Source organism: Aspergillus affinis, assembly GCF_023601865.1.
Source record: "Aspergillus affinis strain CMG 70 chromosome Unknown NODE_8_length_531634_cov_87_933514, whole genome shotgun sequence".
Classification (NCBI taxonomy): domain Eukaryota; kingdom Fungi; phylum Ascomycota; class Eurotiomycetes; order Eurotiales; family Aspergillaceae; genus Aspergillus; species Aspergillus affinis.
The window spans coordinates 355164-383024 of NW_026515789.1; the positions used below are offsets into that span (position 1 = coordinate 355164).

The 27861-nt window shown below is 49.2% G+C and overlaps 8 protein-coding genes across 8 annotated transcripts; 3 read left to right on the forward strand and 5 right to left on the reverse strand.

Annotated features, from left to right (window-relative positions):
• Positions 1 to 397: 397 nt before the first annotated feature.
• KD926_011087 (MDR family MFS transporter) lies at positions 398 to 2318 on the reverse strand (the record flags this gene model as incomplete). The annotated part of the gene is made up of 3 exons (XM_053096071.1): positions 398 to 1048; positions 1100 to 1906; positions 1980 to 2318. 3 exons carry the CDS (start codon positions 2316 to 2318, stop codon positions 398 to 400), a joined length of 1797 nt encoding a protein of 598 aa, XP_052959895.1.
• Positions 2319 to 3609: 1291 nt separating this feature from the next.
• Positions 3610 to 5161, reverse strand: glkA (glucokinase glkA; the record flags this gene model as incomplete). Its single annotated transcript, XM_053096072.1, has 2 exons — positions 3610 to 4911; positions 4979 to 5161. The coding sequence occupies 2 exons, from the start codon at positions 5159 to 5161 to the stop codon at positions 3610 to 3612; spliced, it is 1485 nt and encodes a 494-aa protein (XP_052959896.1).
• A 1203-nt stretch (positions 5162 to 6364) lies between these two features.
• On the reverse strand, positions 6365 to 8311 carry KD926_011089 (ubiquitin-specific protease UBP6; the record flags this gene model as incomplete). Its single annotated transcript, XM_053096073.1, has 3 exons — positions 6365 to 6426; positions 6497 to 8125; positions 8197 to 8311. 3 exons carry the CDS (start codon positions 8309 to 8311, stop codon positions 6365 to 6367), a joined length of 1806 nt encoding a protein of 601 aa, XP_052959897.1.
• Positions 8312 to 8495: 184 nt separating this feature from the next.
• On the forward strand, positions 8496 to 9161 carry KD926_011090 (actin-related protein 2/3 complex subunit 4 family protein; the record flags this gene model as incomplete). Its single annotated transcript, XM_053096074.1, has 4 exons — positions 8496 to 8498; positions 8551 to 9003; positions 9052 to 9096; positions 9153 to 9161. The coding sequence occupies 4 exons, from the start codon at positions 8496 to 8498 to the stop codon at positions 9159 to 9161; spliced, it is 510 nt and encodes a 169-aa protein (XP_052959898.1).
• Positions 9162 to 10089: 928 nt separating this feature from the next.
• Positions 10090 to 12190, forward strand: KD926_011091 (uncharacterized protein; the record flags this gene model as incomplete). The annotated part of the gene is made up of 5 exons (XM_053096075.1): positions 10090 to 10611; positions 10661 to 11077; positions 11154 to 11216; positions 11275 to 11583; positions 11645 to 12190. The coding sequence occupies 5 exons, from the start codon at positions 10090 to 10092 to the stop codon at positions 12188 to 12190; spliced, it is 1857 nt and encodes a 618-aa protein (XP_052959899.1).
• Positions 12191 to 12628: 438 nt separating this feature from the next.
• KD926_011092 (tRNA wybutosine-synthesizing 3 family protein) lies at positions 12629 to 13894 on the reverse strand (the record flags this gene model as incomplete). The annotated part of the gene is made up of 2 exons (XM_053096076.1): positions 12629 to 13138; positions 13352 to 13894. The coding sequence occupies 2 exons, from the start codon at positions 13892 to 13894 to the stop codon at positions 12629 to 12631; spliced, it is 1053 nt and encodes a 350-aa protein (XP_052959900.1).
• Positions 13895 to 14602: 708 nt separating this feature from the next.
• On the forward strand, positions 14603 to 17630 carry KD926_011093 (DUF2461 domain-containing protein; the record flags this gene model as incomplete). Its single annotated transcript, XM_053096078.1, has 8 exons — positions 14603 to 14824; positions 14931 to 15213; positions 15288 to 15403; positions 15706 to 15725; positions 15786 to 15856; positions 16108 to 16343; positions 17116 to 17256; positions 17541 to 17630. 8 exons carry the CDS (start codon positions 14603 to 14605, stop codon positions 17628 to 17630), a joined length of 1179 nt encoding a protein of 392 aa, XP_052959901.1.
• A 3952-nt stretch (positions 17631 to 21582) lies between these two features.
• On the reverse strand, positions 21583 to 22271 carry KD926_011094 (uncharacterized protein; the record flags this gene model as incomplete). The annotated part of the gene is made up of 3 exons (XM_053096079.1): positions 21583 to 21685; positions 21734 to 21768; positions 21924 to 22271. 3 exons carry the CDS (start codon positions 22269 to 22271, stop codon positions 21583 to 21585), a joined length of 486 nt encoding a protein of 161 aa, XP_052959902.1.
• Positions 22272 to 27861: the final 5590 nt, after the last annotated feature.

The window sequence follows — 27861 nt, forward strand, 5'->3', positions numbered from 1 at the left end:
CAGCAGTTCTTTTGAAGGTCACAAGAATTCAAAATGGCAGGACAATATAGAAGAAAGAGAAGTAATAGGTTGGGGAAACTGTTTGCATTTGATAGTTATGAGCCCGGGAAGTTCCCTATACCACCCGTGCCCTTAACCTGACCTTTCCCTCTTCATTCATGCCTAGTCAATCTCCTATGTACTTGGATAATAAAACAAAGAATCGCTAGCTATCTACAACGCGTACTTTTCGCCTTCCTTATCGGGGCCTTCCATCTCGTTACCCTAACCCAACTAATTAAATATCCGATGCCCGAAGAGCTGCATCCCGTCATATACGTATCCATCCCAGAATATACGTCCTATACCACCCTCCCAGGCTCGATCCTCACTACTCACGTATGCTCTCTCCAATCAACTAAGCATGCCCCCCGCTCTCCATCCTCCTCCCCTTCACCGAAATCCACTGGACCGGCAACGCCACAAAGAACGCGATCGCAGCCGTCGCAACCGAGATATAAAACGTCTGCGTAATGGCATCACTATACGCCTGCAACACACCGGGCAGATCGGCCTTCGTTACCGCCTCCCTCAACATAGTCGCCCCCGCCGCAATGACCTTCTCGGCATCCGCACCCGGCGCCAGACTCTTCAGTCCCGAACGCAACTGGTTACTGAATACACTCTGCGACACAGAGACGAAGATCGCCCCGCCCAGAGTCTGCAGGAACATACCGATGGCGGTGGCGGTGGGGACGTCGATGGGCCCCAGCACCGTTTGGTACACGAGCATGTGTTGCTGGATGCCCGTGCCAACCCCCATGCCGAGAAGCGCTTGATACCCAATCCACATGGGGTGGCCGGAGTCGACGTCGAAGGTGGAGATGAGGCCTGCGCCGATGGTGGTGAGGATGGGTGCGAGGATCATGAAGGGCGTGTAGTAGCCGAATGTGGTCACGAGGAAACCGACGAGCATGGCGGCGACCACGAGGCCGATGACCATGGGGAAACTCATGATGCCGGATTTGGTGGCTGAGACGCCTTTGACGGCTTGGAACCAGATGGGGAGCTGGGGAATGTTAGCACGAGGACTTCGGGGTAGAGCTGGGGGATCACATACGTAATACATGATGGTATAGAAAGATCCGAGTAGAAAGAAGGCAAAACAGGCAGCGCACGACACATTGCGGTTCTTCAGGAGACGAGGAGGTACGGTAGCTCTATCACCGCGATATCCCTGCATCGCAACAAAGCCCATGATGAAAACACCGAAGAGAACGAACAGGACGATGATACGGGCATTTCCCCATGCATACCGACTGCCTCCCCATTGCAGCGCAAGCAACAGACAGACGATCGCCGGAAAGAACAAAGCCAAGCTAGGCAGATCCAGCTGCGATATCTGATCCCTCGCTCCCGATCGACCTTTGACCGGCTTCGGAGCCTGGAATAGGAACAGAATGATAAGAGCAGTCACGCCTCCGAAGGGAAGGTTGATGTAGAAACACCATCTCCATGTGAGATTATCGGTGAAAGCACCGCCCATCAATGGCCCGATTACACTGGCAACGCCGAACATCGCTCCCAGGATCCCTTGGTAGACCGGTCGTTTTTCCAGTGGGACCATCTGGGTGACTATTAGAATAGCTCCTGAATAGAGACCGGCGGCTCCTATGCCAGCTACGGCACGTCCGAGGATCAATCCGACTGAACTAGGAGCAACGCCACAGATCAAGGATCCGAGCTCGAATATCATCAACGCGGTTAGGTAGACCCATTTGGTGGAGTAGAAGGTGTAAATCTTGCCGAATGGCAGAGTTAATGCGCAGGTGGTGAGCATGTATGCACTTCCGTACCAACCGACATCGCCCAAAGAATTAAATTGTTCCGTTATCCTTGGGATAGCGGTTGTGATGATGGTATTATCCTAGTCACATATCAGTGTATGCTCCTTAGGGTAGATCATGATTTCATGTTCTTTCTGTTCTCGTCTCACGTACCAAAGATAAACACAAAACTGAAAGTCCCAGACCAGCTGTGACAGCAGCAAGCCTCCATATATTGGGGGGCTCGTTTCCTGGGTTGTTCTTCGCTGACCGTGGATCGTACGTTTCCATCTCACTATACTGTAAGCCGTGTACTAGTTTCTGGTCGTCCTTCTCGAACTCGCGCGGGGCTGTGGGCGGGGAATCATCTGGACATGGAACAATTCGTAGACTCTGCTTATCTACCGAATGTGGTCTGCCGTTGCCTGTTCCATCAGCCAGGCTGGTCTCAGACGGGAGCCTAATGATGCCGGCAGTTTTCGAGAAACGTTTGAGATGCGTAGTATCTACCATCTTGGGAGATGGAGCGCAAAACGGGGAGTTGTAAGCAGCTTCGATTTGAGTCGCGACCACTCCGAAGATTAGATTTCCAAGGAAAGGGGGCAAATAATCTTAACAAGAATTCAAAAGATCAACAGACGCACTCGAATTCTCGGAACATATGGAAATGTTCCACGACACGTAAACACACGGAATCAAGTGCCACAACTAAGACATCAAACCAAGGAATTGTTTAATTTACCGGCTTCAGTCACTGTATGCAGGAAGCATCAGGCGCAGTGGGTGCGGCAGCATCGAGGCATAAAAATGGCAGAAGGCTTCTGAACAAGGGATGGTAAATTACCTGGCCATTCTTCATTCCTGGCCAACCACGTCCCCTGGATAGCGGCGACAGGGAATGCCCACAGGAACTCAGGGTCAACTTTGTCCTACCATGTCTGCCCCGAATCCTCGTGTTGTGGTAACGCTCATGCCCGTTAACTCAGCAAGAGACGTCGTCGGTGCCCGTGCAAAGTCTCTTCTGTGCAACAACGGATGAGGCGCCGTGTTTGTTGATATTTCGTCAAACCAAGGGATAGAGGGTCCCAGATCAAGCATCAGGTTGCTGTCCCCAATAGAGCCCCTAACTTAAGCAGATTAGTTTCTTCATCGAAAAAGAAGATCTTATTTCCCATCTGTAGCCTCTGTGATGCGTGGTGCCGTCATGCATCGTCTTTTACCTTCAACAGCCCAAATTGAAACGAACGGGCCTCATGGTATCGTTTCGGGGCTTTGTATTCCCGCGACAATTGGCATGTGGCATGCATTAATGAAGCGATGGTCCTGCTGATCGGTGGCCATCGCGGCATCTGTTGCATCCGAACCCGAAACACTCAAGACTAGACCCTGGCAGCCCCTTGCATTGTGATTGAGGCTAGCGAATTTCACCTTTCATCTGAAGAGCAGTTAGCTTAAAGCATGACTCGACCTGAAAGCAACTTAAGAAAATGCAAATGAAGCACCAGAATAAAAGACTGAAGAAAAGAGCTCGATATTTTCCTGCCAACGGATATCTCTTATGAAAGAACTACTTGTAACGCCGGAAAACAAACATGAAGATATTCATACATCTTATTTCCTCCCATGACACTGACAAACACCAGACCCATGCTCGAATGCCGCTCCCTACTGGTTTGGCCTCATCGGGACCTTGTACCAGTGTCTGACAACAAATTCAATTAAAGAGAAGAGAACAACAAAAGGAAAAAAATATGAGGTAGAAAGAAATGAAATCGTATCAGCATATCCTTCAAATGAAGGACCTTTATTTGGCCTTCTTCATGCGGGCCTCCTCCTTGCTGGCCACGAGGGCGATCAAGGCGGCTCCGACTCCACTGCCATCCTTGGAGATACCAATGCGCACCTTCTTATCGCCGGCAGGGCCGACTTCGGGCACCTCGCGCAGGGCATCGCGCATGTATCCCTCGAAGTTGGGGTAGAATTCGACCAGACTTCCGTCAACACCAACATCGATCAGGTCATCGGTCTGCAGTTTGCCGGTAGCGATCAGGACGGCGGCCAGAGGCACGGCACTAAGGCGGGCAGCACGCTTGCCAATGGCATGCACAAGGGTCTGAACGGCCTTGCAGTCGGTGGTGCTGGCCCGCTCAATCTTCAAGTGGTCTTTCAGGGCGGTCTTGGTCGACTCCAGAGTCTGGCTCTTGTCGGCTTCGACCGTGCTCAGGAGACTAGTGTCGAGACCCCACTGTTTGAAAATCATGGAGTTCTCCGGAACAACGACGTCCGAGGACTCGCTGGTCTTGAAGAGACCCGCGTATTTGTTGTTGTACATATCAAGCAGCGCACGACGCAGAATCTCACCCAGGAACATTCCCGAGACACGCTTCTCAAACATCTGAATTCCGGGGTTGTTGCTATCGGCGTCAAGCTGCTGGTCGTACAGAGTGTTGGGCAAAACGCTGAGGTGGTTGTCGAAGCTGCCCCATTCGGCGTTGATGATCATCTCTCCCGTGGACTTGTCGTAGTCGGAATGCTCAATCGTGTTCATCTTAGGGATTCTGTCCAGCTTCTCCACATAGGCGCCGTTGGTGCCCGTGCCAAAGATGGCACCCAGGAAGGTACCCGTTTCACCGGGCGAGGTGTACGAACGAGCCATCAGCGTTCCCACGGTATCGTTGACCAGAGCGGCCACGCGCACGGGTAGCTCCAGTTCGTCAATGGCACTTTGCAGCAACGCGCAGACATCATGGCCAACGGCGTCGGGGATGTTGAAACCCTTCGTCCAGCGAATCAGGGTGCCCTTGTTGATTCCCATTTGGCGCACGGGGAAACTAAAGGTGAAGCCGAGGTCGAACAGCTCCTCCTCGCCGCTTCCTTCGCGTCGACGTTGAAGGTGAGCTTCGAAGTGCTCGTTGTGGTGAATGCGCAGGAAGGACTCGATCTGTCGGGCCAGGAAGAGGAAAAGATCCTTGGACGAGCCCGAGGCCATCAATTCACGAGGAATCATGATCTTGGACTGCGTCAGGGAGAAGGTGGTGTCTCCATGGAGATCGATCGAGCACACGCGGAAATTCGTGCCACCCAAATCCACGGCCAAGTAGAGGCCCTACGGGAAAAGCCAAGGTCAACCCATCGGGTGTCACGCGGTCTTTCAGCTAATGTCGGCCACTAACCTTTTCAGTGCCATTCGGGACCGAAGTCACGAAGGTAGGAATCTGACTCAGGGTGGTGTGTTCCTGTCTGAGACCCTCGTCCATTTCGCGAATGTATTCCTTCACCCCGCGCTGGACCTCCGCGGCGGGGTAATCGAATTCGCGGGCAATGCGCGTGGCCTCGTCCAACAAGGCAGACGACATGATGAGAAATGGAGGGTGAGATGCTGAAGAGAGTTTAGTAGGGTGATAGGGTGATGAGGAGAAAGAGTGAGCGGTCCGAGAGTGGCGGGGGAAGAGAATGAAGAAGAGGGAAGGAGGGGTCGAGGGGTAGATATGGAGAGCAAAGTGTGGAGGGGTAACCAGGATGAGAAGGAACTGGGTGGGAAAACTTGGAAGTATATAGTGATTAGCGAGAGGGAAAAATCAAATAAAAGTAATCAAATCAAATTTTTTACGCTGCGGAAGGGTCGACTAATTAAATAACAGAAAGTGGCATGAAGAGACAGTCGAACGCGATTGAAAAGACGGAGGGGTCGATGAGGTCAGGCTGTGGACCTCCGACAGACCAACGGGAAGTCCGGGTTCGCCGGAGAACGGGGGATTTGGGGAATCCACGCTTTTCTCCAGACGGCTCCGTCTCGCTCCTGCTTTCTCCGACTTCTGTGATTTTGTCACGCCTGTTGGGCTTAGCGACCCTGGCTTAGCGGCTGCCTGCGGTTTCCATGACGCCATGAAACACCTGGTGGGGAGCCGCCGGTGAGAGACAATGGTTAGTTTACCACTGCATGGCAAAACGCGGGCAGGGAGGCGAGTGACGCCCCAGTCGGGTTGTCTCGTCTCGTCTCTTGTCGTTGTGTTGCTGAATGCTGACAAGGTAGTACTGGAAGGATCGTGGTATAACTATCCCGTGTTCGAAATCTCGACTGAGAACGGGGAGGATCCGTTCGGTAAATTAACGGGGATGATTTAGCATATTTAAAGTGCAGAACAACCAATGGCCTTGTTGATCGACAAGGACAGTATCAAAGTATCGAGGAATTGTAGACTTTGCAGTCGGTGGACTCGGCTCACTCGGGAAGTGCAACCGATCCCTGATTCTGGTGCCTGAAAAGGTTGGCAGCGAACTCTTTAATGCCTGAGGGATCAGGCAGACAACACATCTACGGGTGACATCGCTATTCATTTCGCATGATGGATGAAGGTATTCAATCGACAAATTGAGATACTATAACGGTCTATCTGACAAACACGACAGGAAGATGCCATAAGAACAACCGAAGAATGGAAGTGTCCCATCTCAAGTCTAGTTGAAAATTTGTCTTAACCATGAGCCATAAGTACATAATCGACGTTAAGTTATAATAGTGACTTTTCAATCGTGAAGCATCGTGCCAGGCATGACTCTTAGTTGGCAGTTGGCAGATCGATTGCGCGATAAAGGCAGATGAGGGCGGAATGAGATTCGCCTAGGAGGAAAAATCAATTAGCATGAGGGTCACACAGGTTGAGCAAAATCCCAAGATCGGAGCAGCTTACCACCACCAGAAAGTGTTTCGATCTTCTCGGCCTCCACCTCGGTCACCTTTTCGTCGTTGAACCACCACCACTTTCCGCTCTCCCCGTCATTGTCCTGCTTCTTTACATATGCCGTGTAGTGACCACTATCGGCGCTAGCACCTTGGTGCGTAATGACTCCTCGAAGTTCATAGAGACCCGAGCTGTTGGTGCCCGCCTCCACGGCAGGCTTGGGGCCCAGAAGCTCAGCCAGCTCCTTCTTCGCCGCCAGAATGGACGCATTCTTCTCCGCTTCGTAGTCAGCATCGGACTTGTAGATATCAGTCATTGTTGTATCTCCATCCTTCTCCGATTTTCCAGCCTCAACGCGTTCTTCGGTTGCCTTCTTCTTCTGCATGGGCTCCATAGAGGCACCCGATTCTTCCTCGCCCTTCTTCTCTTGCTCCATTTTGCGGGCAAGCTTCTGGCGCTTTTTGGCACGCTCAACGTCGACCTCTTCCTTCCGGATCTCGCGCACCTTGTCCCTGATGGGGATGAGCTCTTTCTTAAGCGTCTCGGTGCAGAAATCAACAGCATCCAGCTCCGCAGGGAATGTCACCTTCCGCATGATCTTCGCCTTCTTCTGGGTCTCGCGCTTCCAGAAGAATCGGACGAAGTGGACGGTCAAATACTTGGGCAGTCGTGCAATGCGAGAGCGCTTGGTGTAGATAGCGTCACGGTCCAGAGTGGGAGAATGCTTTTCGATTTTCTCCTCCAGACCCGCCATTATGCCGTCGGACAAATGATTTGTTTCTTTGCCAATGTGACAGTCAAGTTTGTAGAAAACATCGGAGCTTTCGTTCGGCTGCTCTCCAACTTCCTTCGCCGCTTCTTCGTCGCACTCGGTAATCGATTCGAATCTTCCACCCATGTACTTGTCCACGAAGGAGACCTCAGTCGAAGAGTCCCCTTCGCCCTCCTTAAGGACCAGCTTGTTTCGCAGCTGAGTCACGATCTGTGAGTAGGCCTCCTCGGCATCCTGTTGAGCATAGCCGTGTCCATTTCGATCCTTCTGAGCAAATTGGGGAAAGGCGTTTCTCAGAGCGTTGAGGAACATCAACGGGGGGAACCCTTCTTGGGTCTCGGACATCTGCTTGAACAAGTCCCGCAGAGAGGCTGTGAGGTCCATGGAAGAGCCGAGACCACCCAGACCAAAGCTGCTAAGATCGGAGACACTTGATCCATCTCCAGACGCAGAAGGACGATACCGCTGGAGCTCCTGCTGAAGCTCTGGCACACTTCGCAGAGTCTGCAGCGTGGAGTTCAGATAGCAAGTATTTCCGAGATTCTGTAAACCGGCAGGGGTAGCTCCCTCCGCCCTTGCAGCCTCGGCCTCGGTCATGTCCTCCAAGAATTTGATTGCTTCCTTCGGGCGGCCCAAGTCCCCGCCGCCTTGTTCCCCGGGTGACCCCATCATCATGAATGTCTGGCCCGGTTTGGCCTTGAGCGAGGATAGCGGGGTATCATTTTTAAGCTGGCCTCCTTTCACTAGGATCTTCTGTCTTTCGGGTTCGACACCAGTGAGGGAGTAGAGCTGGTATTTGAGGGTTTCGCCGTTTGAAGACGGGTCGAGCTCGACCTCATGACGTTTACCTTGGTGCTTAACGATGACTATTGTCCGGACGAGAGAAGGGTTAGATCCGAGGCAAATCAAGCTTTTGAAGTGGGTTAAACGAGCATACCGGGTATCGACGCCATTCTGATGGATCCTGCGAGTAATCTTTGGATATTAGAACAAGGCTTTTCGATCGGGTTGGTGATGAAATGCGGTGCATAAACAACGGCGTTGGCAGTCATCGCTTTCGGGGAGGCGTGGGGCGGGCGGTGCAAACAGAACAAACACCCCAACAACAGGCGACGACATCACGGACCTAGCGGGACATCATCGCTGCCTCCTGAACATTGGATCGAGTCGGAGCTGACAGCATCATCAATTTCCGGGGCTCAAGCACCAGTTCGCGATCGTCGTTGCATCTCCATCATGGTAAGCTCTGTTACCTGGCAAATGCGCATCGCTTCCAGCTGACAATCCACAGTCTCAATCATTGCGCCCTTATCTTCAATGTGTCCGGTCCTCCCTTACCGCCGCACTCACAGTGTCGAACTTCGCCTCCCAGACCTCCGAACGTCATAACGTACCTGAGATCGAGGCCCAGACCTCCCCGGAACTCATCCTTAATCCCCTCACAGTTTCGCGGAACGAGAACGAGAAGGTCTTCATCGAACCAAGTGTGAACAGTGTCCGCGTCAGCGTTCGGATTAAGCAAGCAGACGAGATCGAACATATCCTGGTCCACAAGTTTACTCGGTTCTTGACGCAGCGCGCCGAATCATTCTTCATCCTGCGAAGAAAGCCAGTGAAGGACTACGACATCTCGTTCTTGATCACGAACTTCCATACAGAACAACTCCTGAAGCACCAACTAGTGGAGTTCATAATCCAGTTCTTGGAAGAAGTGGACAAGGAGATTTCGGAGATGAAGCTATTCGTACGTATGCTCTGGCGACCGGCTGTTCCAATACTGACAATCTCGCAGTTGAATGCTCGTGCTCGATTCGTTGCTGAGTCGTTCTTGACACCGGTAAGAGACCCAATGTCCGCTTCAATTGGAGAATCACAGTCTAACAGGAACCATAGTTTGATTAAGTTTTTTTTTATGTTTCCCGTTCGACCTACAAATATTACATGAACTTTATTATCTTGTCATCCAATAGCGGCTATTGTATAGGCGATCTAGGCTGGTTCCAGAGATAGTTCACGCTACTTGCTTTACGCTGTCTTCCTTAGACACTCATACCTCGATGCTATAGTGAGATTGTCCAATGCACCTGCTTGATCAAAATAAATTTCCACCGGCTACAGGTTGTGTCAAACTAGTGAGTGGCGTCTCGAACACATGTAGAGGGCTACTCATACCCTACCCAAGGCACCCATAAGTTTTGCCTCTCTGGCCAGTATCATCGCCACTCTAGCTCCTTGCAACTAAAACTCGAGCCTCTCTGTGTGATTACGAAATACTAGCAATGGACTAGGAAATTCAAAGTGAGGGGATACCCTAACATGCATCCGCCCAGGCATTGTACTGTATACCAAACCTTTCACTAATCGATTGTTTGAATGGGACCAATTCGAGTGTTCACAACTTCCATTGGCTGCAAAAGCAGCCCTAGCACGTTTCTACAATAGCCCAATCCGGTCCATTGACTGCATGATCACCTTGCGCTCTCTGACTCTGCATCGTCACTATCGACTCACCCCTCCACCGCGATCGTTCCAGCTGATTTGCCGGTTCTTCTACAGTTCATGTCACTCTCCACTAATTTAGTGAATTCACTTTCACATACAATACCTTGCTCAATGAAGAACGAGTGAATATGAGCATTTTCAAGACACTTCCCCCAAAAAGATATTGCCGAGAAGAATTTCTCAGCCTAAGGGGCCTTTCACTTTAAACAGGAACTCCCCTGAGACAAAATCTCTTCCTCTTAATCCTCCCTCAAGATCCTTCAACGCCTCTCAATCCTCTTTGTCTTCCCGTCCCCCAAAGAAGAAACGAAAGCCAACTCCAGCCCAGATGGCACATAGGCGGTCTGGTATGGGGCCCGGTATCCCCCTCATGGAATATGAGTCCCCAGTTCCATACTCACAGTTTGAACGGCTCAGTCTGGGCACGTTCAACGGTCCTGGGGCACTCTCTTCCAGACAAACGCAGTCCCCATATCTCCAAGGTCACCGCTTGACTCATCTTCCTATGGCAAGGCCTGCTTTCAATGGTCCTGCACACTTTCCGGTTGGGACACCAACTCCTACACCTCCTAATATGCAGTTTCAGCTTGGTACAAATCCTTTCTATTCGGCGCCCTATGATCAGTCCAGATCAAGAATCCCCCAGACTGCGCCTCCCGTGTCGAGTCGTACTCAAGGTGTACCCATGTACTATTTGCCTAGAGAAGAAGTTGAGGCCCCTCAGGGATCTCAGCGCCTCTCAGAGCTAGATAGGAGCTTCGAAACAGTTGCTTTACCCAGCGAGATGCCGCTTGGAAGCTACGTACATCTCAGAGATCCGCCGCAGTGGGGTGTGATCAAGATATCAAACGTGAGTTTCACTTTACGAGTCCGAGATTCACTTTGCTAATCAAGCGAAGATTCCATATTCCATCACCAAGCAGGAGATCGTGCAGTTTGTTGGCAGGCAGGCACGCCTCCTTTCGTCTGACAAGGGTTGTCCGATTCATATAATCATGGAACGCTCTACTGCTAAGACTATGGACTGCTACGTTGAGTTTGAATCTCTCACGAATGCCGAGGAAACAGCCAATCGCATCAATAGAATATACGAGACTGGTCGTCCTCCCCGTCTGGGTAATAGACATGTGGATGTTGAATTGAGCAGCCAAGACGATTTGCTAAAGGACCTTTTTCCGCGGGCCAAGTGTGTCGTGTGGAAGAATGGTGTTCCTTTTGCCATGTTCAATACCGACCCTTGTTCCACTGGCTTTGCCGGTTTTCTCACTAGCGAGGAAATTGTTGGTGCCATCAGGCACGCGGAGATTCCGCATCGTGTAAGTACTTTTTGTCTGATGTTGATATATTCAGTATCGCAAGGCGCAAGCTAATATCCTAACCTACTTTTATCAGTCGCCATTCTGTGCAAAGTGTCCCCAGCGTACTTACGAATCCACAGTCAGTACGCTCTACAAGGTGAGTAAGAAATCTGCTTTTGATTTTGTACAGTGACCAATTCTCACGAAACTTCTAGTTCCCGTGGTATGCGACTAAGCTGTACACCGTTCATGAACGCAACCAGCTATTTGAGTTGGTCAATCGTCACATTCTCTCGCTTGTTTCTAGAATGAAAAAAGCAAACATCATTGGTCTTGACAATAGACTACTACGAGAACTTCTCTATGTCGGGCTGAATTGTCCAGCATTCAATGAACGCCAGAAGTATACTCTTTGTGTCAATTCCGAAGACATGACGGAGATTGTCCGGTTTCCTGAAGCCGGAAAATGGCACCCTTTCGATTCCCTGGTCAGGATTCCATTTTTTAGCAGCATGGCAAATCTGGTATGTTTATGTCCAGTTTCCATTTTCATTATGTTTGGAGATTTACTAAATCGTCATTTAGTATTACTCACAGTTGATCTCAAGGGGTACTATTCCCGACGAAGAGGTGCCAGGATTACCAAACAACTTTCCCTTCCACAACATGGACTTGTATTCCCAGGCTCCATATGGCCCGATCTGGTTCGAATGGGAAGAGGAAACAGCGAAAGATATGTCCTGGGAAGATGCAGTGCGACAAGAAATGATTATTCTCTGCAACCTTGTCCTTACTGGCTGGAGGGCCCATGAGAAAGAGCAAGTCTTTACAGGTAGAGCTGAACAACTCTTTTCCTCGGACAATCGTGTTGTTCAACCCAACGAGTCTCTTCACTCTACCAGCACCTCCCAGTCTAGCGTTCTCACCGATTCCAAATCGAGAGTTGATGTCTTCGTCACACCCGCTCGTCGTGCTAGCATGGCTGCGAATAATGACAGTCCTTTTGCCAACCCCGTCTCTTGGGATCAGAGATTTCTTCTGAATCCTTCTGCGAAAACTAGAGGCGGGTTTCAAGGTCATCGGATCACTCAATCAACCCCAGCTTACTTCCCTTCTTCCGAGCAGAAGTAACAGTTCGGACTTAACGAATTTCTTTGGTGTTCATTTCTCTTAATGCTTTTGTTTTTTTTTTTTTTTTTTTTTTTTTTTTTTTTTTGACACTCGTACAGAATTTGGTGCTGGAACTATTATGCGCTTGTTCATTGGATCGAAGTTTACACTGCAGAGATTGCACATGACCTGGTTATGATATCACGGCTTCATGATCTTGGATGCATTTAGGAAAGTCATTCAGAGAAGGAACTTGGGTTCCTAGCTATCTCTAGCGCTCTTTACCTTATCCCACGCAGTTTACACGAACAGTGACTATCATCGAGCAACTAATATGTATGCATCTGTTTGTCTTTTTTTACAGCGTTCTTTTTTTGTGCATATTTCCTCCTTTCTATTTGCTAGTTGAACAGTCTGGCTCAATGCAATTCATTCCATTCAGGATTAGATCCTTTCTCGTTAACTCATATCTACATCTTCTTGAAGACTCTCTTGCTGATCCAGCTTCTTCTCCTCTTCAAGCTGCTTCTTCCTCAACAACCCTTCAGCCCTCTTCCTCTGCCTCCTCTTCTCCGGATCCTCCCAGTCAGCAGAACTCTTCGCCTTGCCTTTCGTCTTCGCACCGCACAAGTCCAGCATACTCGAGCGGAACCGCTCCTTCCGCTCCGTATTGACCTCAAATCGCTCATTAGACATCGCCACCAACATCTGCAGATATTCTTCTGTCACAAGACTCCGAATGACGGGCTCCTCATCCACGTGGTCATCATCGTCGGTGCCTTCTTCGCAGTACCCGATCACCGACTCCAGTGATAGACCGGCCGAGCGCACAGCGACAATCGGACTTGGACCGTCTTCGGCATCCAGGCAGCGTAGACTTTGCAAGCCGCTTTCGCGGAAGCCAGATGCTGATGCGGCAGATAAAACAGGGTGCGCGTGGTGGAGTGTAGCTGCCATGATATGCAAAATCTAGATAGTGATCAAAGTGTTAGCGTGTAGACAAATACACGAATATCTACGAATAAAGAATGGTGAGGAATTCATGGTGGGATGATTCGCAGCGAGGTCAAATCCAAAAATGCAGAAAGTAAAGGCAAACGAGGCTAATCTAAGAGGAAACAAACACACCAGCGTTTTCAGGCAGACACAAGGAAGGAAAAGCGAAGGTCATGTGGCACGTACCATAGGCTCGAAATGGAAGCGCACCAGGCGCGGGGCTCGGCCTTGTTTGTTCATCCCCGGAGGCTTCCCATCGCCAGGCCCCATCCCGAACAGTTCACACAACGACTTGCTCGTCCCTTCCTGCCCTGGCTTTGTTTCCGCATCGCCAGGTTCAGGTTGAGACCCAGACCCAGGGACTCCATACTCTTTCAAAGACTCGTGGGACACGAACAGCCATCTCCCGGCACCTTTGCCCCCGGAGGGAACGAACAGTCTTTGTGGTTCGTTTGAGGATTCGTCCTGTTCAGGAAGGGCTTGCTGCTGTGGTGGGGGTTTGCTCTTTCTCCCCTCCAGAAACACGCTGATTCGTCCAGCGCAGCTACTGGTTGTTACCAGGCCTGGTAGGGCGTTCACGTCGCGGATGAGATCGCGGATACCCTCGTCGACGGAGCCCTTGGGTGATAGATCTGTATACTCAGCATCGGGGATGGAGAGTTCTGCGAGGATTTTGCTCTTGCGGGACACAAAGGTTTCTGGTATTGTGTCTTTTTCACGTTCACTCATTTTTGCCCTTGCCTATTGCCTCTATTTTGGGAAATGGCTTATTAATAGAGTCGAAAGAAGTACCAAGGCTATCAAAAAGGAGGAAGATCCAGTCTTCCCTTGTGGCTTCGGAAAGGAAGCTTGTCGATGCAGAGACTGACAAGTCTTCTTTAGAGGGCCGATTCGGGAGTGAAAAATTGTTGGTTCAAACGAAGCGAAACTCGAGACCACAAAGACCCAAGGGGAAATTCTCCAATCATCCAGGAGTAAGCAGACGGTCTTCAGCAGCTATACAAAGAGAAAGGGACAAAAGAAAGGCCCGCATTGATCATGTCCCGCAAATCCTTCTCGAACACGACGTCTTCTGCCGAGCGGACGCACTAAGTTTAGCGGTGCGGAAGCAAAGAACTCGCCCGCTTTTTCCACGCGAAAATCGCCCCAGAAGTTACCAGCCTCCCGGTCGCTTCCCGGTCCCTTTGTCCGTTCTGAAAGTCTATCAGGCCGCTAACGACCCGTAAGCCGGTCAAGGAACTTTACAAACAAGCCACGGCAACGCCTCTTAAACGACATTACGTCCTCCCAGCCTTTCGTTCATACAACTAATTGCATTTCAGTCGGCGTAGCTATCTGTACTTGCTCCAACCGTGTCCTAAACATCTAACTCGTTTCCCCCTTCTCTGCTAGAACTGCCAGAGGAGATACTCAGGGTCTTCCAACTTTCCCTTTGCCATGCCTCGTCGATCGTCTCGGGCCGCTCCCGCGTCGGCGCCAGCTCCAGCTCCAGCACCAAAAAGGCGCGCGTCTGGAAGACTATCCGCAGAATCCAAAAATGATTCCAAAAGGCAAAAGTCTGAGGAGACCGCGACCAAGAAACCCGTGAAGGCCACCGCCAAGACCAGCAAATATTTCCAAGATGATGCGGAGGAATCGGAGGAGGCCACGCCTAAGGCCGTAAGTTTTTCCCTGTCTGAAATTCACCTGCTTACACCCCTCATCCCTCGATTCGGAATGAGAGGTAGCCGCAACTAACCAGACGCCGATGTCGGCAACTCAACAGGGGAGTCGCAGAACATCGAAAAGCACAAAGGGCAGAAAAGGAAGCGCCAAATCTCGGAAGGATGATTCAGGCGAAGACAGCGGAAGCGACACAGTGTCAAAAAAGAAGCAGCTGTGGAGAGAAGGAGTCACGACTGGCCTCGGGCCTGGAAAGGAAGTCTTCATTAAGAAACCCAAGGCCAAAGATGCAGGAAACATCCCGTATGAAGATCATACTCTGCATCCCAATACCCTCGAATTTCTGGAGGCTTTGTCGGAGAACAATGAGAGGACCTGGCTCAAAGGTACCGGATGAACAGTGACCGCCACGACATTGTTATAGCTTCAAATTATGACTGACCGTCAATCCTTCTGACAGCACACGATGCGGACTATCAGACTGCCAGAAAGGACTGGGAAAGCTTCGTTGTCTCTCTTTCAGAAAAAATATCGGACGTTGATAGTACAATTCCCGAATTGCCGGCCAAGGACCTGGTAAGTGCTATCAATTTCCAAGTGAACGCATGGAGAGCACAAGAAAAGAGACGAAAACACAAGATGAGAGAAGAAGAAAAAAAAAAAAGGCAGTATGAACAGAAAACAGAGGGATATTTATTAACAATATGTGCTCTAGATATTTCGCATTCACAGGGACGTCAGGTTCACCAAGGATCCTACGCCATATAAAGTACGTATGAAACTCGAGACTCCCACGGCTGAGTGGGAATCCCGTCGTACCCATCCGATTCTAGCTATTGTGATATTGGGTCGAATGAACTAACCTTGACGTCGAACAGCCTTACTTTTCAGCTGCTTGGTAGGTATATACCCGACACTGAGCAATCATCTCTGTCAGCTAAATTTTCTATCCCAAAAGGTCTCGCACGGGTAAAAAGGGCCCTTATGCCTCTTACTATGTCCATTGCCAGCCCGGGTCCTGCATCATCGGTAAGTCGCTTCCCTTCAGGAGAATGCGATTATTTCCAAATAATGGGACACTGTCTTCACAATTTGTTTGGGTTCGACCCGTGTTGCCCATATGTCACGCTTTCCGGCCCTTCTCCACTCCAAGAATCGCCTGGCATTCATGCCCCAGATCGGTTCAGACCTAAAAGCAACGACCGTGACATTCAAGCTCTCGATCCACCAGTTTGTAACGATATTGGGCGGCATGCTAATGAGAGGTTGGAATATTCTAGGCGCAGGAATGTGGCAGCCAGACGCCGACCAATTGGCGCTTATTCGAGAAGACATCGATCGCAATTCGCACGGGCTAAAGGCCGTATTGAACGAGAAGGATATGCGCCGCGAAATATTCAATGGGGTGCCTGATGATGAAGAGGAAGCTGTGAACGCGTTTCTCGATCAGAACAAAAAGACTGCTCTTAAGACCAAACCCAAGGTAGGTGTATCATTCCCCTGTGACCCGGTTGCCGTATGTCTAGCATCCATCAAGCATTTCTATCATCCCCGTATTCATGCATTTGAGCTTGGTTCGGTTCGATATTTTTAGCGAAACTGTTCGGATCTTGTGAGACCAAATGTGACGCCTGTCGGGCGCGTGGGAGGCTGTCGGGCGCATGCCATCGTCGTGGGCAACGTATAATCTGCGTTAGCATCATTCTCAAGTCATCGGATACTGTGTTAATTCGTTCTTGGGAGAAATCTTGAGAGCAAAAGGGACCAGAATAAGCCCTTCGTTTGATGAAAACAAGGGTCGAGTTGGCTTCAGCATGATGATGCCCTGACGCCCAATGGTGTTCTGGCCCAAGCTGTGGCTTGTTGTCCTGAAACGATCAACAGCCACAGTTCTGTTCTAAGCATTCATATTCACCGAAAGAATTCGATGGTCATCTTGGATGGCTCTTGGGTCTTCAAACCCATTATCAGTGATGGGCATGCAGCCCTGAGGATGTCAACCAGGCGCTCTTGATAGCAACCGGTCTGCCCGCGGGTGGCTCCGACAGGCCTACCCGTGTCTGGGTCCGGGTCACAACACCCTTTTCGACCCAAGCCCAACCCCCTGGGACACAGCTAGGCTCTAGCACGGGAAAACTGTCTGTTGTCCGGGTGTCCCACAAGGGGCTTTGGTCTCGAAGAGTTTTCGACACCGTCTCATCTGATTCCATGGTTCAGTTTATGGACTATCCCCGGCGGACCACATCTCTCGTCCAATTACATTGCTGACATGACATTTTCTTGCCCAGGGATACGATGTGGACAACGAAAACATCAAATTGCTTCGTCTACGCAATTTCACTATTTGCAAGTCTCTTGCCGACGATGACTTTAGGAGCCCCGACGCACAGGCTAAAATCGCGGCGCTCATTGGTATCGTTGAGCCTTTTGTAAGGCCCCCATCCTGTCCATCCTTGCTGTCCCGTCATTTGGCTTTCCCCTCCGCTTGTCCGCGCCTGCGTCTATTGGACCTAGTGCCCGTATCAGTGACAAGGCCCTTTTTTCCCCTCTCAATCTTTCCCTTTCTAGCCACTTCAGCGGTGTGGCTTCGGGCACAACGATACCCACCGCTAAATCCATCATCAGAGGAGGACAGGGGTGTCTCGGAGAGGGGAGATGAGGGGATGCGATGAGAAAGTGTTTCACTGACCAGAGAACAATTATCGCTCAATAGGTTACGTATCTCAACGGCGTCGTCATGCCGGATGCCGTGGACCCGGTGAACAACTCTGAAAACGAGTCTTCGGACAACTCTGCATACTAGAGTCGATGGAAAATCCGTGATGTTGAGTCTTTAATCCCCTCAATGGCGATGGTGGTGTTTTATTTCGCGGTGTAGGTTTGTCGAACTTTTTGTTTTTCTTCTGTAGTGTCACCACTTTTCCTGCTCGTTATACGGAGTATTGCTGTGATCTTTCTCTAGCTGTGTGTCTGTCCGTGTTCTCGTTAAATCATTTTTCGTTATGATGTGTTGGACATGACTACTCTTGGCTATGCATGTTTCGCGTCCTTTCTGCGGTCTCAGTGCGAATTTGTAACCACTTCCCTCAAACCAAGATGGCTTATGGATCCCTGTTGGGAGACAAGAGTCTCTTAGTTCCTTCCTTTCTGTGCTCTTGAGGGATTTGCTGCCTCTAGACTTGGGGAAGCAACTAGGCAATCACGCGTTCTGTCTCTCCATTGGCTTGGAGGGCTTGTTGTAGTCATAGCACCAGACCAGACGTCCCTCTTTTTTTTTTTTTTCTCTGTTTTTTTCCTTTCTTACTTGTCTTTTCTTGCCCGTGCTGAGCTAAGGACATTGATAACTAGCCCCGGGATTTCCCCTCCCCTTACCGCCATTTCTCATCCCCCAATAATGGCAGTGATCGTGTCCCATTCCCGGACAACCTTGCCATGATTCCTGACTCTGAGACCTTCACAATAGTGACGTGCATGTTATGGCCTGCTGTCCGCGCGCCGCAGTCGGCCCGTCGGGCGTGCCGTTGGCTCCACGGCCGCTGCCTATCTACATCTGCAGCCGGGCAAATTCGTCCATGGCCCTTGAGGATCCTTACCCTCTCCTCTTTTCCCATTGAACGGAGACGCCCGTCTCTAGTCTGCATACATGCCCAAACAATTCCCCGATGCACGGATTCCTGTCAGAGGGAGGGTGGAGAAAACAGAAGAGGAGAACGAGAGAGGGCGGGGGGGTGATACGGAGTCAGGAAGGAAATAATGCGAGAGGTCAGGCAGGCAGGGAAGGGGACGGGAAGGAGAGAAGAAAAAATACTGAAGCCATTGCATCAATCACAAACCATGCTGTCATCGACATAGCCAAGCTGGTCTGCCACCCAGCCATCCATCCATCGCCATCCACTCATCCTCGCTCTGGACCTTTTCCTCCTGCTTCTTCAGCGGTGCTCGCTCACTGACTGACTGACACTGACACCCGAAACCCCCTCCTGTCTCCTCCCCCTCCCCCCTCTTCCGTCTTGGAAGCAGACAAACAAGTTCCCCCATGAGGAGAAACACCGGAGAAATTGGGGCCTCTGATAGACCGTAGAATTTAGAACCCGCCTCTTCCCCCCTCCCCTCCCCTTCAAACCCTCCTCTCCTCTACTGAGATAATCTCAAGAGAGAGACTGAAAAAAAAGCAAAACGCACAACTGTCCCTCTCCGGCTAGAATCCATGCAAGCCATGAAACTCTGTCTGCGTCAAATGGCCACCGACAATTTGACTCGGTAGTACCCTAGCGGAAACTTTTTTTTCGCCCTTTTTTTTCTTCCCTGGTGTCCTGTCTGTCTCTTGGCCTCAACCCCATCATTCAGCGATAGGTAAACCATTCAAAGTGGGTAACTAGATGATGGGACGATCGTTTAGTTCGCACAGATTGTTAATTTATCTATCCATCTAGTTAGTTAGTTGGCCTCGTTCGTCGTATGGGGTACGGGGTATGTAAATACGCCGTATATTAGTCTCATTTTCTTTGTATTTATTTAGAATTTCCCTAAAATCTCAAGTCTAGATTAGGAAGATGAGAGGTCAGATTTCGTTCGTTCGTCCGTTCGTTTATTCATTTATTCATCAATTAGACTGGACTGGGTTGGAGTAACTTATGGTCTGTGTGCTGAATGCTAATTCAAAATCCAAGATAAACTAGGTTCATGAACAGATAAAGAAATAAAGGAAAATTGAAATCTCTTGTATATATGTACCAAGGCTACCTGGGTGTAGCAATGGGTATTCTAGCAGAATATATTGCCGGATTGTTGGTTAATGCTATACAACAATGCCCGGTTCTTTTCTATATATTTCGACAAGGTCAAGTTAGTTAACCACATCCAACGAACAACTAGCTACATGATATCATCGATCAGGACGATCATCTCAGTATATAGAATAGGTAAATAGATAACTACTGGATAGTTATTAGTTAGTGATATATATACTACAGTACAGTAGGTGTTTTAAAAATAAAATAAAAATACGGAAGCAGATCGCACCTGTAGCGCAAGATAGGGTTCCAATAGTCCTTGTACATCGCAATTCCTCTAGATGCCCAGTTCCCACCCGTAACGGTATCCGGCCGACAATCTCACCCTACCCAACTAGTAGTTACCTAGTCTAGTACTAACTAACTACTAAATGGGTAGTTGTTCTGTAGTTTACTGGGTAGTATAATCGGAAGTGAATTGCCGGAAAGAGCGGAAGGAACATCTATCTATCCATCTACCTTAGTTTCAACGATAAATAGTAGGGTTGTCGGTAGGTAATTAATTAATGACACTTTTGTTTCCATTTCTAACACACGGTCCTTGGTCCTCGTATACTCCACTATACATGATTCAATAAAGTAATTGACAGCCGGGTTGTTTGCTATTAGTTAAACAGTAGTTGAAAAGTTGACATGTACAGTGTGGACCGACAGGGATCGACGGGAATGTTTCAGAGCTCTAATAGTTAGTAATAATGAATGATACGATCAACTGCCAACACTCTTCACTACTCCGGTAGGTAGGTATTTTGTACGGATACTCCAGACAGAGACTACCTACAGCCTACAGGACCTGCACAAGACCTTTCCATTTGAAACCTACCAGGTCTAGCCCAGCCCCTCTCCCCAGTCAGTCCCCACCTAGTTCTTTCTCCCCCTTACAGATGGGGCAGGTGAGGACATTGATCATCATCCTCAGGATATCTATTATCTGGGGGAATCTGCCCGACGAGATGCGGGGATGGAATTGATACGTCGATCGGAGAGTGTCCGTCGTACAGTACGTTACATTGGCACTATACCTACCTGCAAGTGTGTCGTAGATAACAGGTAGGTAGGTAGGTAGGTAGGTTGGTACCAAGGTCTAGTAGAGATAGAAAGTGAGGAACGAGCAAATAAAATCAATACGCGGGGAATAAAAAGGGGGAGGCAATGAAAATATCACGAGTACGGAGTAAAAGGCTAGAAAAGTTAGTATAAAACAGGATTTTGGAGTCCGATGATACCTAGGTTCGTAGTTAAGGTAAGTCTTGCGTGTGATGGGAATCCCCTTCTCCCAGCCTCACCCCTTTCTGTACTATTTGATTTCCGAAGGTAAAATTAAAACAAAGAAAACAAAGTAGACCGGGGCATCGCGATCAGGGGCCCGAAATGAAAACCCACATAGACGTTTGATGCTCCCCGAATTTCTTTGTTCTTTATCCCGCGAGCGAGCCGAAGCGAGGGTCAATTAGAGTTACTCAGGCCCCAATTGATCCAGTGATTAGCTACCGCAAGTGTGCGGGAGGAGATGAGTCTGACAGGGTGCCAGAGGAGAGGAGAAATTAGAACAGAGACAGACAGACAGACAGAAAGAAAATAAGAAGAAAGAGAGACGTTAGCAGCAAGGACGGTACCAAGTCAAGTCAACCTAACCGTTCGCCCTGTCGAGATAGGTTCTCAGGATCGACGGATCATCTCTGTCTCTCCCTCGGTCGCCACTTACTGTCATCTTGTCGGAACCATAACATCAAGCAACGAACCCCATCCTCATACGAAAAGAAAAGTCAGACATCCATTCACCATTTTCTCACCTCCGAGCCTAACCATTTAGATCGTCACGCGCCGCGCGAATATGACGGGGAAAAGGTACCTGTACAACCCGGGTACCTCGTACAGCGTGTCACCTTCATATGCTGGGTCATCACACGGTGGTTCCATGCACATTGCACAACGTCAGGATCAAGACTCGAAGAGGGAGCTCTACCTCGGCATGCCATCGGGGCCGGGCCTGCGCGAGGTGGGAACTCGACCGGTCTGAACAAGGAAGTCGGCAAGGTGATCTGGCAATTGTTTGTCTCTCGTTCTGCCACGTCAGTTAGGGATGATCGCGCTTGCGCGCACACATCTGTACCCGAGCGAGCCACCGAATAGAGAGGTTGGTTCAAACTGGTAGTAGATTAGTGAGTTAGGTCTGTTAGATTTGATTTGAATTTGTTCGGTTTTTTTTTTTTTTTTTTTTTTTGCTCCAATTTCCTCCCCTGCTCATGAACCCTCCCCAACCAACATCCAACATGCGGTGCATCCAATCTGAACCAACCGACCCTGATCAAAGTAAGGCCAACCCCAGCAAATGACGGTACTTTAACGATAGTCTGGTCTTCGCTCATAGGCCGGGGTGGCATCACGTGACCGAACCGGTATGCGGGCGGATCGATGATCACAGACGGCATGTTTCCTTTTTCTGGCTGCTCCATCCCGGTCAGCGCTACGCCCACTGGGCTGCCAACCGCTGTGGCTTGGGTTAACGATGGTATTAACGGGCTGGGGGGCGCTTGCTCGCCTTGTTTACCTACAGCTGATGGGGAACGGACTCGGCCGGTCCACACGGAGACAAGCAGTGATGCACGTTGACCCGGCGCCTCAGGTTGGGCTGCGGACGGCCTACCCATGGACAAAATTCTCTGCGCCCCGAACCCTGCGCCTAAAGTCCCGTCGTGAAAACCATGGAACGGGCGCGCGATCTCATCTCACCGGTTCAAAGGACGGCGAGGCGACGTTTGGGGCTTGTGGGTGGAGCACGGATTCTGGAGATTCCGGAGACAAGGACGGTCAGTCGGTCACGGAGCTGAGGAAGAGAGAAAAAAAAATCACCAAATGAAAGACACACACCACCCAAAAAGGCAATCCACCAAAATGGAAAAAGAAAAAGAGTCCACAATCACCTGCGTTGTGGGTTCTGGCGGCAAGACGCGGACGGCAATGCATCGAGCCGATTAGTAGGATCGAAAAAAACGTGGCGAGGGAAGGGGGCGAGAAAAATCAAACTAATTTAGAGGACGAGAAAACTAAAAAGAAATAAAAAAGTCATCAGAAGGAAAAACTTAAAAAAAAAAAAAAAACCAACAATAAAAGGGCAGGAGCTGAGTGAAGTAATCTTACCGTTCTCGTAATACATGGTAATTCCAATCGGGTCCGGTTTCTTTCGGTATGGTATGGAAAGATTCCTCCAGGATGTCTGCCCCCTTCGCCTTAAATCTTTCATGGTTGAATAAGTGAGGCTGGCTGTGATTGTCCATCCTGTGAGACACTCTAGTGTGAAAAACACAGAGCGCTTGCAGCAGATTTCCTGGCGCATATACGTCGCACCGATAATCAAGTAGTCAAGGGGGAACAGTCTCGACCTTGCTGCCTTGATTTCGGTAACGGGAGGTTCTTTCCTCCAAGGAACATCCCCTGCGTGGACTGTAGCAGAAAGGAGGGGGCGCCTGTCAAATAGCTAATCGCCCGGAGGATCAACGATGACAGCTGAGGAGGAAGTGAAAAGAGGGGAAAGGACATAAGCGTGGACGGTGAAGACTGCTTGGCATGAGGCTCCTAGGTCACGAGGATGTCGCTGAGCGATGATCATGGGGATGGACCAGAATAAGCGAGACAAGATGAAATCATGAATCTCAGTGAAAGGATGCGCTAAGTCGAGGAGGAGGAAGAAAGAGAGGGGGGAGAACAGGCCCCCCGGAATTGGATGTCAGCAATCCTTGATAAGAAATTAGTATGATTAGGGTGGTTGTACCGTTGTACGTGATGAGGATTCTGATAGCATGCCACACTACACTTCATGCATAAGATCGGCGGGAGTCGGGGCGGCCCGTCGTGGACATGTCCAGGAGACGATTAGCGAGCGAGGATTGCGCCGGTTGCCCAAACATCCTTGACAAGCTGCACCTGCGTCCGAATCACAACTCTATCCTTGCGCGTTGCCCGTTTGCGACCGTGGATTTCCGAAGTTATTTCGATTGCTGAGTGTGACCTTGGTCCAGTTGCCAATAGGAGGTCACTTATTCTCTCGCTTTTATTTATTCGATTTCTTTTCTTTTCGCCTTCTCTTTCATCTTGCAAGCGGACCAATTATTTCGGATTTGGTTCCGTATTCTTTCCAAGGCACCACGCGATACGCGAACCATATTACACCCGTAGGTTCAATCCAACATCTGGAACAAGGAAAAGTCATGGCCGAGTGGTGAATCATTTATTTTTTATTATTTGTTCAACTTTCTTTGCCCCCAGACAACCCGAGTCACACGATGTCAGTCATCCAGCGTCCGCCCATTACATGGTCAATACCGAAGACGAACTACTGCAAAGCTACCTCTCTAACGGCGACCCCTCACGATACCTGGTTGCCCGAACGGAGAAAATGAGACAGACCATCATGGAGGGGTGGAGAACGGAGAAATAAGAGAACATTTCCTCTCCCCTTTGCAGGTTCTTTTTTGACAAATGTGATTAGGTTGCAGGAGCGTGAACTTGTTTCTCACCAGTGGACGGGCTGGCAGCAAATCGCCATTGCTTGCTGCCTCGTCGAAACTTCGACTAGGCCGAACCCATGAAGGACTAGAGTCTAGCTCCCATGTCATTCCCATGTGCCAGTGGATGGGCTTGTCAGACGGAGTGACTGGCTATTACGCACTCGACAGGGATCTTAGCCAGGTTCACAACTGCTTGATTGGCGGCCATGTCAGCAGACCCCGCAAACGATTCCGGGTTCTTGGACTCTGGTCAATTACTGTCCGACAGACGTTGGCGGTCTTGTCCATCCCTTCTCATTGCTCTTCTTCCTCGCTCGAGACCTTGGGCCAAGGTGCGCTAATGCAACTTACCTTGAATGTGCCCCGATCGCACCGGGTGCCGTCCCAGGGCTGTAGCACCGGGAAACCTAAGGCCCTCCATTGAGGTGGCCTCCCGCCCCTCTCACTTGATTATTCTGTCTTTTTTTTTCTTCTTTCGTCTGAGGAACCAAAGGAAAAAGAAAAGAAAGTTGTCCTTTATTTATTTGAGGTGGCGGATACCTGAACGTTATTCGGCTACGGAGTCCGTATCCCTTTGCCTGGTAGCGCTAGTCGTGATTAGCGGTAATTTTGAATTATGTAGCTCTATTGGTCAGTTAGCTTTACCGCATCCATACGAATTAGGAATAGTCTCATATCTTCATATTCGCACGCATGTTTATTCTATGAACTAGATCGCGCCTTACGCGTGGTAATCGCGTCTTTATACATCATGGATTCCTGAGGTCTGCCTCTAAAAGAGGTTGAAGAACCCCTATTGTATAGCTCCTCTATTGCTTTATCTAGTGCTTCTCCAACTCCTCCTCCTGTTTCAAAGAAGGAAGAAGCAAAGCAAAATCTAACACAAATACTTCGCGAGATACCCCAGTACCAAGATGTTCTGTTTGAGCCTCTTGAAATGGCTGAAGCTTTCCCTCCTACGATCAAATTGCCAGATGGGGTGAATATTGAATGCTCATACAGCCTATTCTCTTTATTTTTATCTGAAGAACTGATTACATCATTATCACCCAACACCAACAAATATGCGAAGGCTAAGAATGCGGGCCAGTCTGGACGAGCATGGCATGACACTACAGCTTCGGAGATCAAGACATTTCTTGCAACCCTAATCTATATGGGGATTCATATATCTCCTAGCAATGAAGATTATTGGCGGACTGATGAGGAGCCAATTTATATGCCTCGTATATTCATGGGATTAAAACGATTCCAGCAAATTAAGCGATCCTTTTATGTTGGGGATCCTGATCCAGAGGCTGCTATCCAAGAAGCTATAAGGCTTAATCTTACACCCAATCAGATGTGGTAGTATAAGCTAGAGCCTTTTGCATCCAGACTCCGCGAAGCCTGTTTACAGTACTGGAAACCTTCAAATGCAGTCTCTATTGATGAGACAATGATTCGCGGCTTTGGGCGTTCTCAACGTACCTTCAAGATGCTAAATAAGCCAATAAAGCAAGGATATAAGCTCTTTGCTATTGCTGATCAAGGCTATATTCTATATTGGATATGGGCGAGTCGCCATAAGTCTCTTGTTGAGGTTAAAAAGCATGAGGCTAGAAATTTAACTTTAACTGATCTATAGTTGTTCAACTAGCGCAAGAAGGCCTGCTATCACAGTAAAATGACTATACGATCTATATGAATAACTACTTCTCTACTATTCCTCTATTCCGTCATCTTCGGCAGCTTGGGATTGGTGCTTGTGGTACTACCTGACCAAATGCATCTAAAAAGCTATTTCCAAAAGCTCTTCATATGTTAAAAGATTCAAAGAAGATTCTACCATAGAATACCCTATATGCAGCTTCCGCAACTGATGAATCTGACATTGATTCTGTGCTATACATTGCATAGCAAGATAATAGCATTGTTACAGCTTTATTAACTGTATACACTGTACATAAGCTAACAACTGATTGGGTTACTCGCTTACGTAAACGGCCCTCAAAGACCTCAACCAGTGCAAAAGTTGCCCGTAAGCCTTTTGGTGACCAGCCTACCAAGGAACTTCCAATACCCCGGCTAATTGATAATTATAACTATCATATGGGAGGCGTGGATCGAGCAAATCAACTGCGTGCAAGTTATGAAACTCACTAAGATGTTTACGCTCCTGGTGGCCTATATTCTTTTGGACGCTTGATGTAACTATTATTAATGCTTATTGTATTGCAAAGATGGCTTACAGACAGCAAGGTATAAAGGAGATTACTCATCTTGAATTTCAGAAAGCTCTTTATAGAGAGCTATTAAAACAAGCATCAGAGGAATCACTGAAAAGAAAACGAAGACATAGCTTAGTCTAACTATCGCATAATGGTAATCATGAGATTGAAAGGATTCACCCTCGCAAATGGTGGTTATACAGGTGCAAAGAGTGAAGGCTCGAGGTTATACTGTTCCAAAGTAATTTCACACAGTATATTACTGTAAGGCCTGCAAAGTTCCTTTATGCAGACCTGATATAAGGTCATGCTGGGCTGATTTCCATACATCACGACCTCCTTTGGGTGAGAGAGACATAAATTGCTCATAAATAGCTTAAAGATTCATATTTCATGCTGATTTACAGGTGCGTAGTGATAGATGAGGTGGGCGTGTCATTTGCGGCAGAAAAAAGACGCTAAACACGACTAGCGCTGCCAGGCAAGGGGATACCTAGGTATGGGTTGTCCGTGTTTGGCGTTACGCCTAGCGGAACATCTCCCATAGCGACTTGATTACAAGGATTATGCGCATGGGACCCTTCAGTCACAATTGTAAAACAAGTGAAATGCCTGGGATGTGCGAGACAGGATCAGTCACAGCGGGAGCTCGGACCTTTTCTGCGAAGAATCACCAAATTCCAAAATTACAGCAGCACCATCTATCTACCGAGGGACATCCCGAGTAACTAAGGTACTCCGTAGACGAAACATGCTTACACACGGTACAGCATCCAAACCATCTGTGTGTCTGCCTAGCTTCAGCTGAACTTCTCCCCCACCATGACGATAAGCGCCCTTTTGGCTTGCTCACCGCCTACTTCGCATCCTGGGCCTACCGGACGGGCTAACGGACTAGCAGTCTTAGCATCCACTCACAACCCACCGAATTAGCAACTCCTCCATCGCCACTTTAATTCGAAGTGCAAAGTGTGGATGGCCCCAGGAGCTGACCTTCTCAGACCTTCCACATCCAGTACTGCTATTCTCCCAGTTCCATGGAACAATCGATTGACGGGCCCGCTGATCCAATAAAACACACCTCAGCAGGGGAAGTGCGACGGCTCAGCGTGGTGTACCGTCGGAACCGAGTATCCACCGAAGGGGAGGGAAACCTGGTACAGGGAAGTCACAGCCTACCTTTTTTAGTTTTTTAGTCCTCACCGTTCTTGAAACCTAAACCGACTCCATGGATGTACAGCGAATGGCACCAATCAACTGCCGTGCGACTACGGTTCGGAGCGCTCCTTTCCCTGCTGGACCTAAGCCAGAAGGATTTCCCTCGCACCAATGGGAGAGGGCCGCGGCTGTCGCTTAACTTTCTGGACCTGACTTGCATCGTCATCCACTTTTGGTGCCATTTGCGGGGTCTTTTCTTTCTTTTTCTTTCTTTTTTCTCTAGTCGCTCAATTCAACCCTCCCACCTCCAATGATGCATTGCATTTTTGATTTTTTATCATCTACTCCGTACATTCTGCGTGGTC